Source organism: Pavona decussata, unplaced genomic scaffold (assembly GCF_977016875.1).
Source record: "Pavona decussata unplaced genomic scaffold, jaPavDecu1.1 SCAFFOLD_61, whole genome shotgun sequence".
In the NCBI taxonomy this organism is placed as follows: Eukaryota; Metazoa; Cnidaria; class Anthozoa; order Scleractinia; family Agariciidae; genus Pavona; species Pavona decussata.
In genome coordinates, this window is record NW_028145482.1 from 2,712,663 (window position 1) to 2,729,074 (window position 16,412).

A 16,412-nucleotide genomic window follows, 5' to 3' on the forward strand; every position below is an offset into this window, starting at 1 on the left:
GTTGTGAGGCGGTGACTTTAGATGGTGGTCGAGAGCCGCTCGAACCGACGACAAACTAGTTTTCAGATTATAAAAACTGTTTTCTTTTCTCGCCACTGAAACGTAAAACTTACAGAGACATTTATTCATCTTGTTACTTCCATGCTTTCAAATTCTGTCTTAAACTCGTTTTGTTTGTGAAATCATTCTGTTAATAAAGAAAATCTTGCTCGAATTTAACTTAATTTGTTGTCTTCATTTTAAGTCATCGAGATCGACAACATGCAATTTACAAGGGTTTTTTTTATTACAATTAGCAAACTTTTCATCTCTTTCCTTCGAAAAGTATCACTTCTGACTTACCTGCATCTTTAGTGCCTTTCGGAATTGCATTTTCTTTCATCCTATTTACTTCTTTTTCAGAAATGTCAAAAAATAGCTAAGCGGCCATTTTGAAAGTTAGTGCTCCCGCTATAATCACCTCGCGCGAGGTGATTATAGCAGGATATGACGCAATCCTCGACCAATCAGATCAACAGAATCTCTATAATCACCTGAGTAATTATACCAAACTAGGAGATAAATTTTAGTGTGACCAAGTTCTAAGCATTCAGGAAAATCACATGAGAGACACCTTCAAAATCAACTCCTTAACCATAATTACGGTTTAATGCATCCAGCGTTTGAATTTAATTCTTATCATTTTCGCTGCGTCATAAAACCTGTCTCTTTTTAATTCAAATTGTTGTTGTGGTTACCAACGTGGGGCATATGAAAATTTAATTCTCGCGCGTGTAAAAGTTTTAGCTGTCTCTTTCAAATGCAGATTGATGTCGTGTTTACCAACGTGGCGCTTATTAAAATTTAATTCTCACGTGTGATATAGGTTTTAGCTGTTTAGTTGAGCTTTCAAATGCAAATTGACGTTGTGGTTTTCCCAAAAAAATAGTCAAATTTAGTTCTCATCGCGTGAGATACATTTTCAGTCTTACTTTTCTGATTGGCAAAACCAGTCCGTTGTCTCAGACAACTTTGTTCAAGACGGGAATTTCCCAAAACCTGTCTCTTTCAAATGCAAATTGATGAAAGTGAACATTGTAAATTATTACAGTAACAGCTAAGGCGTGTTGCCATAGTAGTTAGGAAAGCGGGGAGCTGAAGATCCTAAAACGAGCTCATATTTTTTAACGAACGAGCGGAGTCAGTGAGCTAGAAAACATTTGACTGGAAAATGTTAGAGAATTTGGTATGGTTTTAGGAGCTGCAATCGCCGTTTTCCTAACTACTGACTTAACTTTTTAGCTCCGGTTAAAGCTTGTTTTGACGTGCCTCGTTGGTTGTACTCACGCAATATAAAAACAACCGAATCCCGAGTAAAATAATCGTTTCAGTGATAATGCTATTATGTACCAAAAAATATAACTAGACCTTACTGATTTTATTTTGCCTAAACGACCCCATGACGGTTTTAAAAGGTCGCTATTTCTCAAGGCATGGTATAGTGGATCCTATACCATGGCCGCTAAGCCAATCAAATCTCTGGCAATTGCATTATACAATTATCCAGTTTGTAATAATAACACATATCCCACTAAGCCGCTTCGCCAAACTTAAGAATTGCATAATCCAATGACCCAGTTTAAAAACGTGTATAAATATTTCTGGAAACGTTACTGGTATCTTGGAAATACAGCGAAACTAGCCGTTGGCGCCGGATCATTAAAGCTTCTTTGGAGTCACCAGTCGAGACATTTTCCTTTCTAAATGTTAATTTTGCAGTGATTTCACTCCCTTGAACTTGGCCACGTGGTTATTTCTGCCGTTTGCAGTTTACATGGATAAATTTTTCTGGAAACGTTGCTGGTATCTTAGAAATAGAGTCAAACTTGCCGTTGGCGCCGGCACATTAAAGCTTCTTCAGAGTCACCAGTCAAAACATTTTCCTTTCCAAATGTTACTTTTGCAGTGATGTTACTCCCTTGAACTTGGCCTCATGGTAGCTTCTGCCGTTAACCGTTTACCGTTTGCCGTAAGCGTAATTCTAAACCTTTCTAATGATGCAAAAAGTACATTCCTTTAGAAAATAGTAGCGTACGTGAGTGCGGTACAGTGCTTTTCTCTTAAGCATAATTTGTTTTCTTTTTTAGCTGTCAACTGTGTCAATTTTTAGTTGTTGTTAATTAAGAGTGGGTCCTACTGTAGAATATTCGAGAGTCCACCCTTGCAGCTTTCTTTGTGAAAACAGCCCCTGGAAAATAATTTTCTTCGATGGAAACCGAACTTAAATGTTGGCGCGAAACAATTCACCAAACCAGTTTAAATTTAAGAAAAAATATCATTAGCTTTTGGTTTATATGTGTTTAACGCTCTTAAAAAATTACCGGTAAATTACAAATATAGCAGCCTGGACTTTAGGCTCGATTTCCGCCGTCTCCCGGATCCTCCCCGGGGGGATGAGTGCGGGCTCATTTTCCCGAACAGCGGCTGGTAATCGCCGGAGCCTACCTGGACTTATGCGTCCCCTAATTAAGGTTTGTTATGTAACTTCAGACACTGAAAACATTCTTTCGGTCCAAGCTCAAGATGTCTGCGTGATAGCTCTTTTTCGCAACGAACGTTATGTATCGATAGCTCTCCATTGCAGTGTGTGAATTTTGCGACAGTATTTCGGCGAAATGAAAATTCCAGTTATTTTATGTTAACCCTTCGCATACTAACAACGCATATATGCGTCGAAAATACCGTTCTGGCTTCTATGAATTGCTTCTTGTTTAACTTAAGCTACAACGTCATGATAATGTGTGAATGACACCAGCTGATGTATATTTCCATCATCAAACCCAGCAAATCGACTACGCCTCCCGATTTTCGCTGCATATCACCGTTCGTTTGGCAACAAAGTCCTAAATGCCAATTGTTCGGCCAAATAATAACATCAAAAATTACACTTATTTATCGTCAATTTTTAATCCAAATAATTTGTTCAAAATTGAAAAGTCTATATTTACAGCAAACCTCAAGGTCAGACCTTGGTATCTGACTGGAAGTTTTCCTCTCAACGCTTTCTGAGGGCTATACTTCAGCCATTTTATCAGACCCAGTCTTGCGTATCTCACGTTGCCTCGTTTACGCCCGAAGAGAATTCTGGGTAATTCAGCCATAGCGCGAGCGTAGAACTCCTGCTCTTTCCATTTCATAGTTTTTTTATAAGTGTCGAGCCACCCAGTACCACCAGCAAAATTTCGAATCCATTGAATATTTTACTACTCCAAACTCGCCCAAATAGCCTTGGCAGGTCCTGGAATCCATCCACAAAACGGCCAGAGAGGCAACTTCACTCGTGGGCCTCCATGTCTGCTACACAGCATGTTTGGCGACTCAGTCAGCATGAAATCACCTCTCACCTCTGTTTTCTTTCAGAGGATTGCCTCTACCCACATTCCAGCTTAATGATGCCAGAATGGGGGTTTCTGCAGAGGAAAATGGCTCGAAAAACACTTATAAAGCGATGATTTTACCAGATTCGTGCTCGTGCACTCGCTCGAAACAAACAACAACCGTCACTTGCATCACGTGACAATTTAGCCTGAGCCCACAGTTTCTTAAGACCGCAGATATTTTTATTTCATCTCCATTTATGGAGAAATTAAGTGGCTCAGACTATTTATTGTCAAAAAGTCATTGAAAAAAATACCACACACCTGGTATTTAAAGGGTTAACTATAATAAATCTCAGTTCGTGGATCGTTTCATGTTCGACATTTGTCAGCATAATTTGAAATAGTGTCTATGATTTGAAAACGGGAAATTGCTAGTAGCAACTACACTGAGGCGGATGATTGTCAGCGTCACTCATAACTGATCGGACACTTTTACTTTTACTTTACCTTACTTTACTTTGTCTCGTCCTTATGCTAATCATAATCCGTGCATCAGCAACAAAGTTATCTGAGTTATCACTTCGAGCACATAGACTATCAGTTTGAGTTGAAGAGCGGCCTGTACTGATTGAAGGTGAGTGTTTCAACACAATTATACTCATAAGTTATAATAAGAACAATAATCTCAATATGAGCCATAGAATCAAAGAGGTCGATTATTGTCAACTTTGATTACAAATATAGATATTTTTCTCGACAGACTTTTCCCTTTTTGTTTTCGCTTGCCTTTTAACTACTTTTAGCTATTAATTAGCTTAGAATAACCTTTTCAACGAGTGAAAAATACCTCGGTTAACTTTTAATCGCAGATTATCGTTCATCGGCCTACAAAGAGCCGCTTGAAAATTCTCTTCTAGAGAGCAAAGTATCGCAGTCTGGAAAATGCATGGTTTTTCAAACAACAAGCTTCTCGCCAAATTTTCGCCAATTTTTCAAAGAATTTAAGTCTTGTTTTTTGAGTAGTTCACTGGCTAAGTTTCGAGTCTACATAAAGATTTGAGTTTTCGTGGTTACTCAAAATTTTGAGTAGCTTATTGTCACCATTAAATAAACAGGAGCACTTCTGTGTTGTCTGGGTGAGTTTGGCGAATAAACTAAACCTATAAAATTAAACTAGAACGAGACTCAGTTTTGGCAAAGATTCTTTTGTCCTTTGGCTTATTGCCGAACTGGGATGGCCATTTTTTACCGTCCATTGGTTTAAGTCTTAATTATCAGGCTAAGTAAAACCAGTTAAATTAAATTCATTGCGCGAGGCTTATTCATCAACGTCCACACAGATGCCTAGCTTTTCAAAGTTTGCGCTGATAAATACGAGCGTCCTAGAGAGTAGTAGAAACTACCAATCATGGTGTCCTGTCAGGAGCCCATTAATGGGCTCCTGGTCCTGTGTCGTGGAAGAAGGCACTTTTCAAATATTAGGCCTGGATTGTTTGATGCTCTTGGACAAGGCACAACAGAAACTGCAGATGCATGCTGGATTATTTAAGTTGAGGAACTGATGAAAATCTGTACTTTCAGACCTAAAGACAAAATAAACTTCAAGTTTAAGCCACCCGTTTTCTCTCTTTTTCTTGCCACCCGTTATATTAGTTAAAGATTTTGCTAGCAACTACAACTGTATCCTTTAAAACTGATATGCAGTATAAAAAGGATCACATTTTCCCAACTGGTAATTGCTCATCAGCGGTAAAAAGTGCCGAGTAATAAGTTTTGAGGTGCGAGTTGCCGTCAGTGTACACTGATGTGTTTCACAGATGGGGAACTGATAAATGAAGAAGGTTGTCCCCTATGACTCTTTTAAAAGTATTAATAGCATAACATACTAGCTTATTCAAGATGTTGGGTAAGAAAAACAAAAACGAAAACGAAAACGAACAGCAAATCAACCATGTAACATTCCAATCGAATAACACACACGCATATATATATTACCAAAAAAACTACGAGACCACTGTTTACATTTTGAGAAAGGATTTTAATGTTGCTTTAAAATGTCTACACAAGTTCCTGCTTCTACAACCTGCTGCTAAAGGTTATTCAGTAATAAACCTACTAGTCTTCCGATAACCATCATGTCTGCAAACTGTAACGGAGCATTCTGTGTTTCAAGCTATTTTAATTGAAGAAAAGAACAGAAGGAAAAGTTGAAATGATATACTCGGTAATTATTAAGATCTTGGTTAAATGAACAAAGTAAATTTGATAGATCCACAACCCTCAGATGAATACGAATCAAGTTAATTTATTTATGTGCCGCCAAAGAATAAGCCATTTTTACAAAACTGTTATCAATTCATTTTTTAAACCATTCATTGTATAAAGGGCTGTCGTGCATTAGTTACCTTGCTTAGTACATCTCTTGTTTGATGTATCAAGGAACATAACTCCTCAGTAATATAAATATTTCATGTTGTTTCCTGTACTTGACTGCTGACGCACAAATGTATCTTTTAAAGATGTATTTTCTTTGAAAAAAAATTTTCTGGAAAGGATTTTATGTGTAAAACATTGACAAGGTACAGCATTGTCGCAAAGCGTTTAATTTGTTTTCTTTCGCCTGTTATTTGCATAAACCCCTGCTATAGAAAGTTCCCGATTCCGCCCTTGCTTAATTTTAAGGACAACATTAAAATTTCAGTTTCTCCAAGGTAATTATAGGTTGAGTAGATAGTAACTGAGAAATTAATTTTCCTCGGCAAAAAGTGACTGTTTACTTTCGGGAAAAAACGAAAGAAATATCACCATTTCTTGAAACATTAAAAATACACCAAATATGCCGTAGGCGACCAGCATTAAATTGTTTTCAACCATGAAGTCTAACCATGGCAATTCTTGAAACTGGATTGATTTGTTGATTGATTTATTTGTCTCCTCCTTATGTTAATTGCAAAATGACTTTATACCGCGGATCAGCAACAAAGCTATCAGTTCAAAATAGAAGACTATCTGTTCAGAAGAGTTGCCTGTACTGACTCAAGGTGAGTGCTACAGCTTGAAAGGTTCTTTCAGTTTGTCCTCAGGAATCAGAGCAATAATCTTAATCTAGATCATCACAAGGGTAGAATATAGCAGTTAGTTCCAGTCAGATTTATTAGACGAGTTTCACTGCATGGGTTCCGCGTACTTGTTTTTTTCAGCTGTCAGCTTCCCCTATGAAGCCGTTTCGGAGGTGTCTCGGTACCTCACTCATTGTTTTACAATATTTGCCACAACGAAGACTCGAAATTGAGAAAATGATGGCTATAGATATAATGTTTGTATCATAGTCCAAGTCTGTAGCAAAATTTCAAAACTGTCGAATTTATCAACCGCTTCACCTACTTTATTCTCATCACATTCTCACCACTGAAAAACATGTATGGCCATTTATTTTTTGTCCTAAAGAGTATGGCGAAGGGAATTTTTAACAAAATGTCAAAAATCGAAGCGGAAAATGTTGGTGACAACACTTCAATCTCTGTACGAACCACAAATGGATGATAAATTTTCTTAATTTTAAAAACCTAGTGACTTGTTTTGAGTTGACGAATACGGAGGACTTTTCCTTCAGCAACTTACTTTCTGACGTCTATCAGATGAACCGCAGAAGACAGAAATTAGTGGAGACATGCCTGGGTATTTTTTTTTTTTTAATCATTGCGAATCTCTTCAGTTAAGCTTCGACCAAACGAAATCCTTTTCAAATTTAACTTTGTGTTGGGACAATGCATAAAAAGTAATGCAGTTACAGGCTGACTGATAATTTGGTTTGAAGGACTAATTAAATCTGTCATGCCGGACCTAATGGTATTACCAGCCTCCAGCTTAAACCATTCGGGGAGTAATTTTGATGAAGAAAGCGGTCCTACAGCTTTTTAAAAGCGATGATGAATTTCATTTTCGAATTTCCAATATGGGTAATTTTTGCTATCGGGACAGAACATTCTGCTGCCATGCCTTAAATGGCCAATGAAATGAGCTTTTGCTGTGTTTCGGTCCATTTTATTGTACAATGAAAAATAGTGTTTTGGCCACTCATAGATGCGTTATCTCAGTTGAAAATTAACGCTATTTTGGAGGCTAACAAAGATCGCCCATTGGCCTGTTTATCCAATAACTCCGGAATAACTCTCTTCAGTCTTTATATCGGATGATATAAATGAACGGGGTGAACGGGTTTTTATCGTTCCGTACGCTGGTCTCTGAGTTACGAGTACGTTTTTGCTTTAATCTGAACATAAAAAGGATGCCAGCTCAGTCGGCCTCGAGCCCCGCTTCAAGCACACAATTGGTCAGTCATTAAAAGACAGTTTAGATGGTGTTTAACAAAACCATGTTCTAAACCATTTTCAGTCTTGCCAACAATCATATCTAAACATTGTCTGCTGCTGATGATTATAAGAAGCTCTGCGTCCCAGTCTAGAAAACTATTTATCTACCTAGAATAGACCACTTATAGACAGATTTAGAGGTCCACTGATTGTCTTAAACCACGGCGTAAATTAGACTCTGTTTAAATAACTGGCCCATTGAGTTGAGAACGCAAACTTGAACATATGTTGCAGTGAAATCCTCGATGTTTATATACAAATTTGCACTGATATTCTGTGAAGAGCGACAAATGCAAAGGTCATATATTCTGTGTAAAGGATTTTTGCAGCCTCGTATGGCTCCAGAACACCGACAATGGTACTGGTATCTCTTTTAGTTCTCTTGTTGCCCATGAACCCTGCAACACCAGACCAACTTTCTTACGTAACACTCGCTAAACTATGATCGTTTCGGTGCGCTTAAAATCGATCCACATTTGAGAGCAACACCTGAAAAAGAGAATTCGCGTTGTTTTAAAACCCTTGAGGTTGAGACGAACGACAGTAAAAAAGTCCAATAAAAATCATTTCATGAGTACTTTAAATTTTAGTGTTACTTTTCATTGGAAACCTAATTTTCCTCCGAGCTGCTCCTTTACACAAAAACTGCTACTTCGTACCATCTTTTTTAAACTAGATAAAAAGATCGGCACTGCGAGGTCTCCGATCAAGGCGTTTGTTGTCATCTGAGCTTGAGCTATGGTTTATAGGCAAATATTTTTTATTGCAAGCTGGTTCACATAATTTCCCATCTAATCTCCGTCTTCCTGATCTTTTGTATTCCTCAGACATGGCCGGCCTGAAATTCGCGTTTCTTCTTGGTTTAATGGCGCTGTTTACCCTGATGGAACAGACCAAGCCTGTTGCAGGTGGAAGGAGAGTTCGAATAAAAAAACTGAGTGCCAGGCTAGACGACCTGGAAGCAAGACTGGGAATCATCGAAGAATGCAAATGTAAGAGTTTCGTGTTATTTAGTTTTACTGAGATCGACTCAGGGAGAACTAAACAATGGAACTTTGTTGATACGGTATGACCAGAACAATTTTGCAATGACCTGCGGATGCAGGGGACCACGTAGAGCAAAAGAATAAATAATACTGAGCACTTTTCTCTCCAGTTCACCCTTCTTCAAAACTATGTTGCTGTTTGAAAATTAACCCCATTGATCGTACAGTAGTAAGATTCCAAAAACCCGGCGACAAGTGCAAATAACAGTTCAATTAAGCACGTTTAGAATCCATAATTTGCAACAGGAAGCCATATATTCGGATCGAATTGGAAACGTATTTAAAACTTGTTATATTTAACTGGAACAGATCATTCGATTAAAACTGAAACACAACATATCTGAAGGGAGAAACGAGACAAATAACCTGCAGCTTATGACAAATGGATGGGCTTCTTAAAAAGCCTCACAAAAAAAACATTGTCAAAATAGACGTTTACCGCACAGAATAGGTTTAAACTGCGAATGACAAACAACATCGTAATTGGGAGCTTTAAATGAAGGGGGCTTCTGAGACTGATAAGCCACGTAGACTGCAGGGACATTTTCCTACCAATAATTGCTTCAAATTCTCACTTCACTTTATTGACTATTTTTGGTCGCAGCAAAATTATGAGCCTCGGAGCTTGGTTATTGACTAATAGCGTGCAATCAAAATGGTGGAAATCCAATACTCGTAGACCAGGTTTAATCGTAGCAATGAGCAAACTTGCGTTCTCTTGAGAATGTGCTTTATATTAATGTCAGAATTTGGCCACAGCTACTCAGCCAATCCGTGCTTAGTACTGTAACTCCCTATATTCTAGAAGCAACTATCGGAATCATTAAAGAAAGGATGAGAGCTTTGAAGAAAAGGAATATGGGGATGGCTCAGCATTATCAAATAATTGTTCAGTATGCTCTACATAGTAATTAGTCTGCTCTCTATTGATAATTATAATGGTGCCTTTTTTCTTCCATAAATCACAACTTCATTTAACATTTATCCACAGCTTGTGAAAAACCACAGCCCAAGCCCGTTGCAGGTAGAAGAGTGAAACAACTGAGAATCAGGGTAAAAAACCTGGAAGCAAGACTGGAAGCCTTTGAGGAATGCATATGTAAGAGTGTCGTGTTATTTAGTTTTATTGAGTTCGACTCAGGGAGAACTTAACAATGGAACTTTTTTTGATACGGTATGACCAGAACAATTTTGCAATGACCTTCGGATGCAGGGCACCACGTAGAGCAAAAGAATAAGTAATAGCACTTTTCTCTCCAGTTCACCCTTCTTCAAAACTATGTTCCTGTTTAAAAATTAACTCCATTAATCGTATAGTCATTTAGTTAGATTCCAAAAACCTACAAGTGCCAATGACAGTTGAATTAAGCAAGTTTAGAATCCATAAGTCGCACCAGGAAGCCTTATATTCGGATCAAAATGGAGACGTATTTAAAACTTGTTATGTTTAACTGTAACAGATCATTCGATTGAAGCTGAAACACAACATATCTGAAGGGAGAAACGAGACAAATAACTTACAGCTGATGACAAATGGATGGACTTCTTGAAATGCCTCACAAAAAAAAACATTGTCAAAATAGACGTTTACCGCACAGAATAGGTTTAGACTGCGAATGACAAACAACATCGTATTTGGGAGCTTTAAATGAAGGGGGCTTCTGAGACTGATCAGCCACATAGACTGCAGGGACATTTTCCTACCAATAATTGCTTCAAATTTTCACTTCGCTTTATTGACTATTTTTGGTCGCAGCAAAGTTATGAGCCTCGTAGCTTGGTTATGACCCAATAGCGTGCTGTTTTTAGGCAATCAAAATGCTGGAAACGCAATACTCGTAGACCAGGTTAAATCTTAGCAATGAGCACACTTGCGTTCTCTAGAAAATGTGCTTCATTACATCAATGTCGGCATTTGGCCACAGCTACTCAGCCAATCCTTGCTTAGTAGTGTAACTCCCTATATTCGAGAAGCAACTATTGAAAATCATTTATAAAAGGGTTGAAAGCTTTGAAGGAAAGGAAAATGAGGATGGCTCAGCATTATCAAGTAATTGTTCAGTATGCTCTACGTAGTAATTAGTCTGCTTTCTATAGATAATTATAATGGTGCCTTTTTTCTTCTATGAATCACAACTTCATAAAACCTTTATCTACAGCTTGTGAAACACCACAGCCCAAGCCCCTTAAAGGTAGAAGATTGAGAAGACTGAAATCCAGGGTAGACAACCTGGAAGCAAGACTGAAAGCCATCGAGGAATGCAAACGTAAGAGTTTCGTGTTATTTAGGTTACTGAGATCGACTCAAGGGTAAAAAACCTGCAGCTTATGACACATGGATGGGCTTCTTGAAATGCCTCATAAAAAAACATTGTCAAAATAGTCGTTTACCGCACAGAATAGGTTTAAACTGCGAATGACAAACAACATCGTATTTGGGAACTTAAAATGAAGGGGGCTTCTGAGACTGATAAGCCACATAGACTGCAGGGACATTTTCCTACCATTAATTGCTTTAAACTCTCATTTCACTTTATTGACTATTTTTGGTCGCAGCAAAGTTATAAGCCTCGGAGCTTGGTTATGACCTAATAGCGTGCAATCAAAATGCTTGAAACTCAATAGTCGTAGACCAGGTTTAATCGTAGCAATGAGCACACTTGCGTTCTCTAGAAAATGTGCTTCATTATATCAATGTCAGCATTTGGCCACAGCTACTCAGCCAATCCGTGCTTAGTACTGTAACTCCCTATATTCTAGAAGCAACTATTGGAATCGTTAAAAAAAGGTTGAGAGCTTTGAAGAAAAGGAATATGGGGATGGCTCAGCATTATCAAGTAATTGTTCAGTATGCTCTACGTAGTAATTAATTATTATGGTGCCTTTTTTTCAACGAATCATAACTTCATAAAACCTTTATCTACAGCTTGTGAAAAACGACCCTACGGCTTCCTTTTTCCAAAAAAAGGGACAAGTGACTACATTGACGGTGGCACGTTCAACAAGGCACTGACAGCCATAACCGCATGCCAGTGGGTAAAAACCGCTGAAGGTGCAGGGAGCTTCATCAGTTATGCCACCAGTCAATACCACAATGAATTCCTTGTGTACATCTCCGACAACGGAAAGATAAGAGTGATTGCGGACAACAGAGGACACAAGTAACCATATTAGTATATTACAATATATATGTTATTGTCATATGACTCCCAAAAATATGTCTTCCTTGAGCGGCCCATACTCTAAAGTCTGTTTACACATGCGATTTTTGTACAACTTTTGACGCGCTCAATTAGTACTTAACTTGTTCTTAAGGGTGACGTTTTGGGGTTTTGGAATTAACCAAAAGCTTAAAATAATTAAACCAACAAATAACACTACAATCCAAATCCAAATTTTAAGTACCACAGCTGTCGTAACCATGGAAACACTAAGTCAAATGAGCAAATGGTTAACTGATACACTTACAAAGTTTTCATAAAGAAAAAGCAAAGGAAACCACTACCGTGATAGAGGTTTGAAAATATGAACTTGATTCCCCAGTCCAGAAACTACAGATGTAAATAAATCTTGCTGTTTGGAAATCGTATAAAACACGTTTCCTCCTGTTTGAAGCATTACTTTAAAACCCAATATGAATGTTGAATTAAAAGTAGCCATTAGCTATAGGTGTCCTCACCTAATTTTTAACCAATAAGGTGCTTGGTGTTATTTTTGTATTTTCTCTTATTCCTTTTTTTCCCTTTTTCTTATTTTGTTCTCTTGGTCCAAAAATCCAGGCTGCGTACAACACAAATGCCATCACAGGGTATATACTGAAACAATCAATTAGTCTTCCAGTTCAACCACGAGAGGTTGACAAGCATACAAATATTCATAAAAATAATAAAAATAAAAAACGCCCATTAAACAAACTGTCAACCCAGGTTACAAAACTAATTCTTCCAAGAAAATGGTTAAAGTAAGATAATTGTCTGTAATGATTGTGTTGGAAGCAGTACCAGCTGACTATGTTTCCTTTAGTTACCAGATTACTATACTTTTTAATGTCGATCTGCAGATCCTTAGTGAGTGTAAACGATAATAAGTGGCATCATGTTTGCGTGACCCTGGGAGACAATGCATTCAAAGTGTATGTGGATGGCGCAAGCAGATCTTCAGCGTCGGTGTCTCGTAAGTTACTTTATGATATACTTGCAAATAAATGAGCATCACTTTAAGTAGAAGTGAGTATAAAGAGGCTAGACTCAGCTCGTTATTGCTATCATCATCATCATCAAATCCAAAAAGAAAACATTATATTAGTATGATTTTCCTTAACCACTATCGCTAACATCACCTTGATCATTATTGCACTATTCTTGTTATGAAAATCTCTATCACAAAAAGCTAACTAGCAACAACAACAAATATATGTTCATCATCAACAGCAACATTAATATTACCATCATAATTGTCATCATCGGCATTTTCTTGATCATTGTCATCATTAATAACAACATATTCACCATTACAATCATCAATATTTTCAAGGTGCTTCGCGACAAGATGAGCGATTTCAGTACTGAGAAACATCACACAACGGCAGAAGCATAGTCATTTTTTCACCCAGCGTTTTAGTGATTTACCTAAATCATTTGTTTATTTATTGATTGAAATTGTCAGTCTCTTTTCTTTATCGAAAGTTTGACATTACGCTTGGGCTTGCTATTTCTAAGTTAAGCTTCGAAGATATAAAAAATTTGCTCTAATTAATGTCTCATAACACCCGGGCATAACACCTGAACGGCTCTTGCAGTATGATCATTAACCTGATGCTTAAAGCGAAGATTGAAAAAATTATAAGTCTCAGGACTTCGCATCTTGCACGTACACTGAACGCTAATCATATAAGCAAATTACTAGCACTTCGCAAGCACATTCCAGTATAGTATAGTTTGTAAGATTTGTCCCAAGACCTTTTGTCCTTGATTCTAGTTGGATGAAAGCATCATAATTTCCGTTACATCAATTCTTCCACCTGTTCCTCATCCTTATTAGTGTAATAGGCCATTTCCGGGTTGGTTTGAACCTCATTGTTTTTAGTTTTTATCATGGAAATTACTTTTTATTCATACGCAAACAAACTAATTTTCATTTCAAAACCCGTCCACGAAACCTGGCTTTCATAACAGGGTTCAAATCAATACGGGAATCACCTACAACCACCAGAAAATCATAGAGAAACATTTTGTTTCAGCATTCACCATAGACCAAGGTGGAAAGGTGATTATTGGACAAGACCAGGACCGACTCGGAGGAGGTTTTGCCACAGCAGACAGCTTTAAGGGTGAATTGACGGGAATCAACGTCTGGGATCGCGTGTTAAGTGCTGCAGACATATCGGAGTTGGCCGGGTCATGTTCCGCTGGAGAGGGGAATATTAAGAGCATGGCTGACTTGGCCGATGAAGATAAACTCAGAGGCGACGCGGAGATGATTCGCTCCGACTGCGAACCACCTTCCAGTTAAATTCATGTCAAATTTCGGGTTGTTAGTAATAGAGGTGATGGGATTGCCATATGACCACCACGGAAATGATATTGAAGTTGACATGTCATTCATGTCATGGCAAATTTGGTAAAATTATATATTCAAGGTGATGGAATTGTTGTACACCTGGTCTGATATCATGGCCAACATGGAAATAATATTTGATATTTGCGTGTATAACCAAGGAAATAAATGACTTAACTTGACTTATTGTTCCAATGTAACTCTTACTTAATAATATAGCCAGGTGAATAACAGGAGTCTTTTAGAGTTTAATCTGATAAAATGGCGATAGTGATCACGTCCGTCAAATACCACGAAGCAACGACACACCATATAGCTTGCCCTACAAAACATCATAGGGAAGAAACAAAACCCCAACAGCCTGCATTCGTGCAATGGGTCATTCAGGAGAGGAGGCGTGTTCGTGATTATTCATGTGCTGGATAGTATTTGTAAAAATGACGCCCCTCTTGTGGCAGTCGGCCAAAGTATTCCTAAATTCATTAAACTTTCTGGTCTGTTGGACGCTTAAAATATGAGAGAAATCTCGATAAATTCGCATAAATAACTAATTCAAGTAACCCATGATAATATTTCCCTTTATCTAACATTTTGAAATGATATAAAAGGTGTTAGGAGACGTCGTTATATGAGGTTTAGTCTCTCGTAGGTATGAATTTGAGACTTTTTATTAGTTAATTGGGAAATCGGGAATATGAATTTTCGATTGTTTCAAGGGAACAGGCACTATTGGCTGCAGAATAACGTTCAAAGAATCAACAAAGGCTCTCCGCAATAAATAGATTTACAAACTTAGCATGGTTTGGTGTAAATTCTTCAGTTTATACCGATCAGAAAACGGGAACTAATAAGTGAACCTCAAATGACAGAGATACTGTAAATGTACCGGCAAAAGACCCTTGTAGCTGGGGGGCACTGAACACTTGGTTCTCGTTTGTTAAAAGAATAAAATGCAACCTTTAAAAACACTGAAAATGAAAAGAGTATGAATATAATGAAATTTTGAGACCGTTGGCATTTAAAAAGCTATAACGGTCTTTCTCCGTGGCAGCCCCCTCACTTTGGAATGCGCTGCCATCTGATATCAGGAACAGTTCCTCAGTGCCCGTTTTTAAAAATAAACTTAAAACTTTTCTTTTTCAAAAAACATTTCAATAACGTTTTAGTTAATTTTTTGTTAAGTTAAACTTATAAAGCGCCTTTAAACTGCAAGGATACTGGCGCGATATAAATATTTGATTATTATTATTATTATTATTATTATTATTATTATTATTATTATTATTATTATTATTATTATTATTATTATTAAAATCAGGAGCCATAATCAGCGATTCCATCCCTGATTATGGCTCCTGTTAAAATCTAACAACGTGTACGTTATGATGCTACTCCGCGGTATTTGTTAACGCCTGGTACTTTTTGCCTGGTACCGTCGCCTTCTATTCAGGCTGACTGCAGTGTGCAGTTCCCGGGCACCACTCACAGTCCGCTATGAGTCCGCCGAGCTCAGAGGGCCCTTTCTTGCTCCAAATTTAAAAAAAAAAGAAACTAATCTAACACAGGGGCGACCAAAAATCACTAATCCTAATGTGAATAACTCCTGGCTCACATGTGAGCTTTTAGCCTGTGAATGTAGACGGATTTTCGGCTGTTGTTGATCACGCCGCCGAGTACGATATGAAATACATGTAGTTCTGTATTGCCGCGTTTATATATTGACAGCTAACATGCACAGCGTGATATAGAGACTGAAACAGGAGCCTCCGTTATTTCCTGGCGCGCTACTTGCCTTCAAATTTCATTGGTAAAGTCGGTGTTAGAGCGAAAGTCAAATACGATTTTATTACGAGCCTGACAGGTGTCCTAACAGGCGGGAAAAACAAACGAGACATTTTTTTACCCAGCTAGAACCAGTGTTTTGATATAAACAAAATCTCAGCAAACTAGATATTTAGAAACGTTCTAGCCAGTTAACCGTCTAATATATTCAGTTCCCAGCCAGCTCTATTCCAGCCTGCAGAGCGGGTTTTTAGTCGAGCGGCCCCAGGTACTAGTCCTGAATTGTGGCTGATAGT

The 16,412-nt window shown here is 37.9% G+C and overlaps 1 protein-coding gene across 1 annotated transcript; it reads left to right on the forward strand.

The window, feature by feature from the left end:
- The first annotated feature begins 3,855 nt into the window (after positions 1-3,855).
- Positions 3,856-14,516, forward strand: LOC146479084 (pentraxin-4-like). Its single transcript, XM_085111344.1, has 8 exons — positions 3,856-3,993; positions 6,336-6,400; positions 8,560-8,724; positions 9,770-9,877; positions 10,938-11,045; positions 11,705-11,939; positions 12,839-12,951; positions 14,018-14,516. The coding sequence occupies exons 3-8, from the start codon at positions 8,562-8,564 to the stop codon at positions 14,287-14,289; spliced, it is 999 nt and encodes a 332-aa protein (XP_084967470.1). The 5' UTR covers positions 3,856-3,993; positions 6,336-6,400; positions 8,560-8,561; the 3' UTR covers positions 14,290-14,516.
- The last annotated feature ends 1,896 nt before the right edge of the window (positions 14,517-16,412 follow it).

Bases quoted from the DNA above. Each gene is read 5' to 3' on its own strand.
- LOC146479084 (XM_085111344.1), top strand. From the start codon at position 8,562: ATGGCCGGCCTGAAATTCGCGTTTCTTCTTGGTTTAATGGCGCTGTTT. The intron at 11,940-12,838 runs GTAACCATATTA...GTCGATCTGCAG, and splicing joins GCGGACAACAGAGGACACAA to ATCCTTAGTGAGTGTAAACG. The intron at 12,952-14,017 runs GTAAGTTACTTT...ATTTTGTTTCAG, and splicing joins ATCTTCAGCGTCGGTGTCTC to CATTCACCATAGACCAAGGT.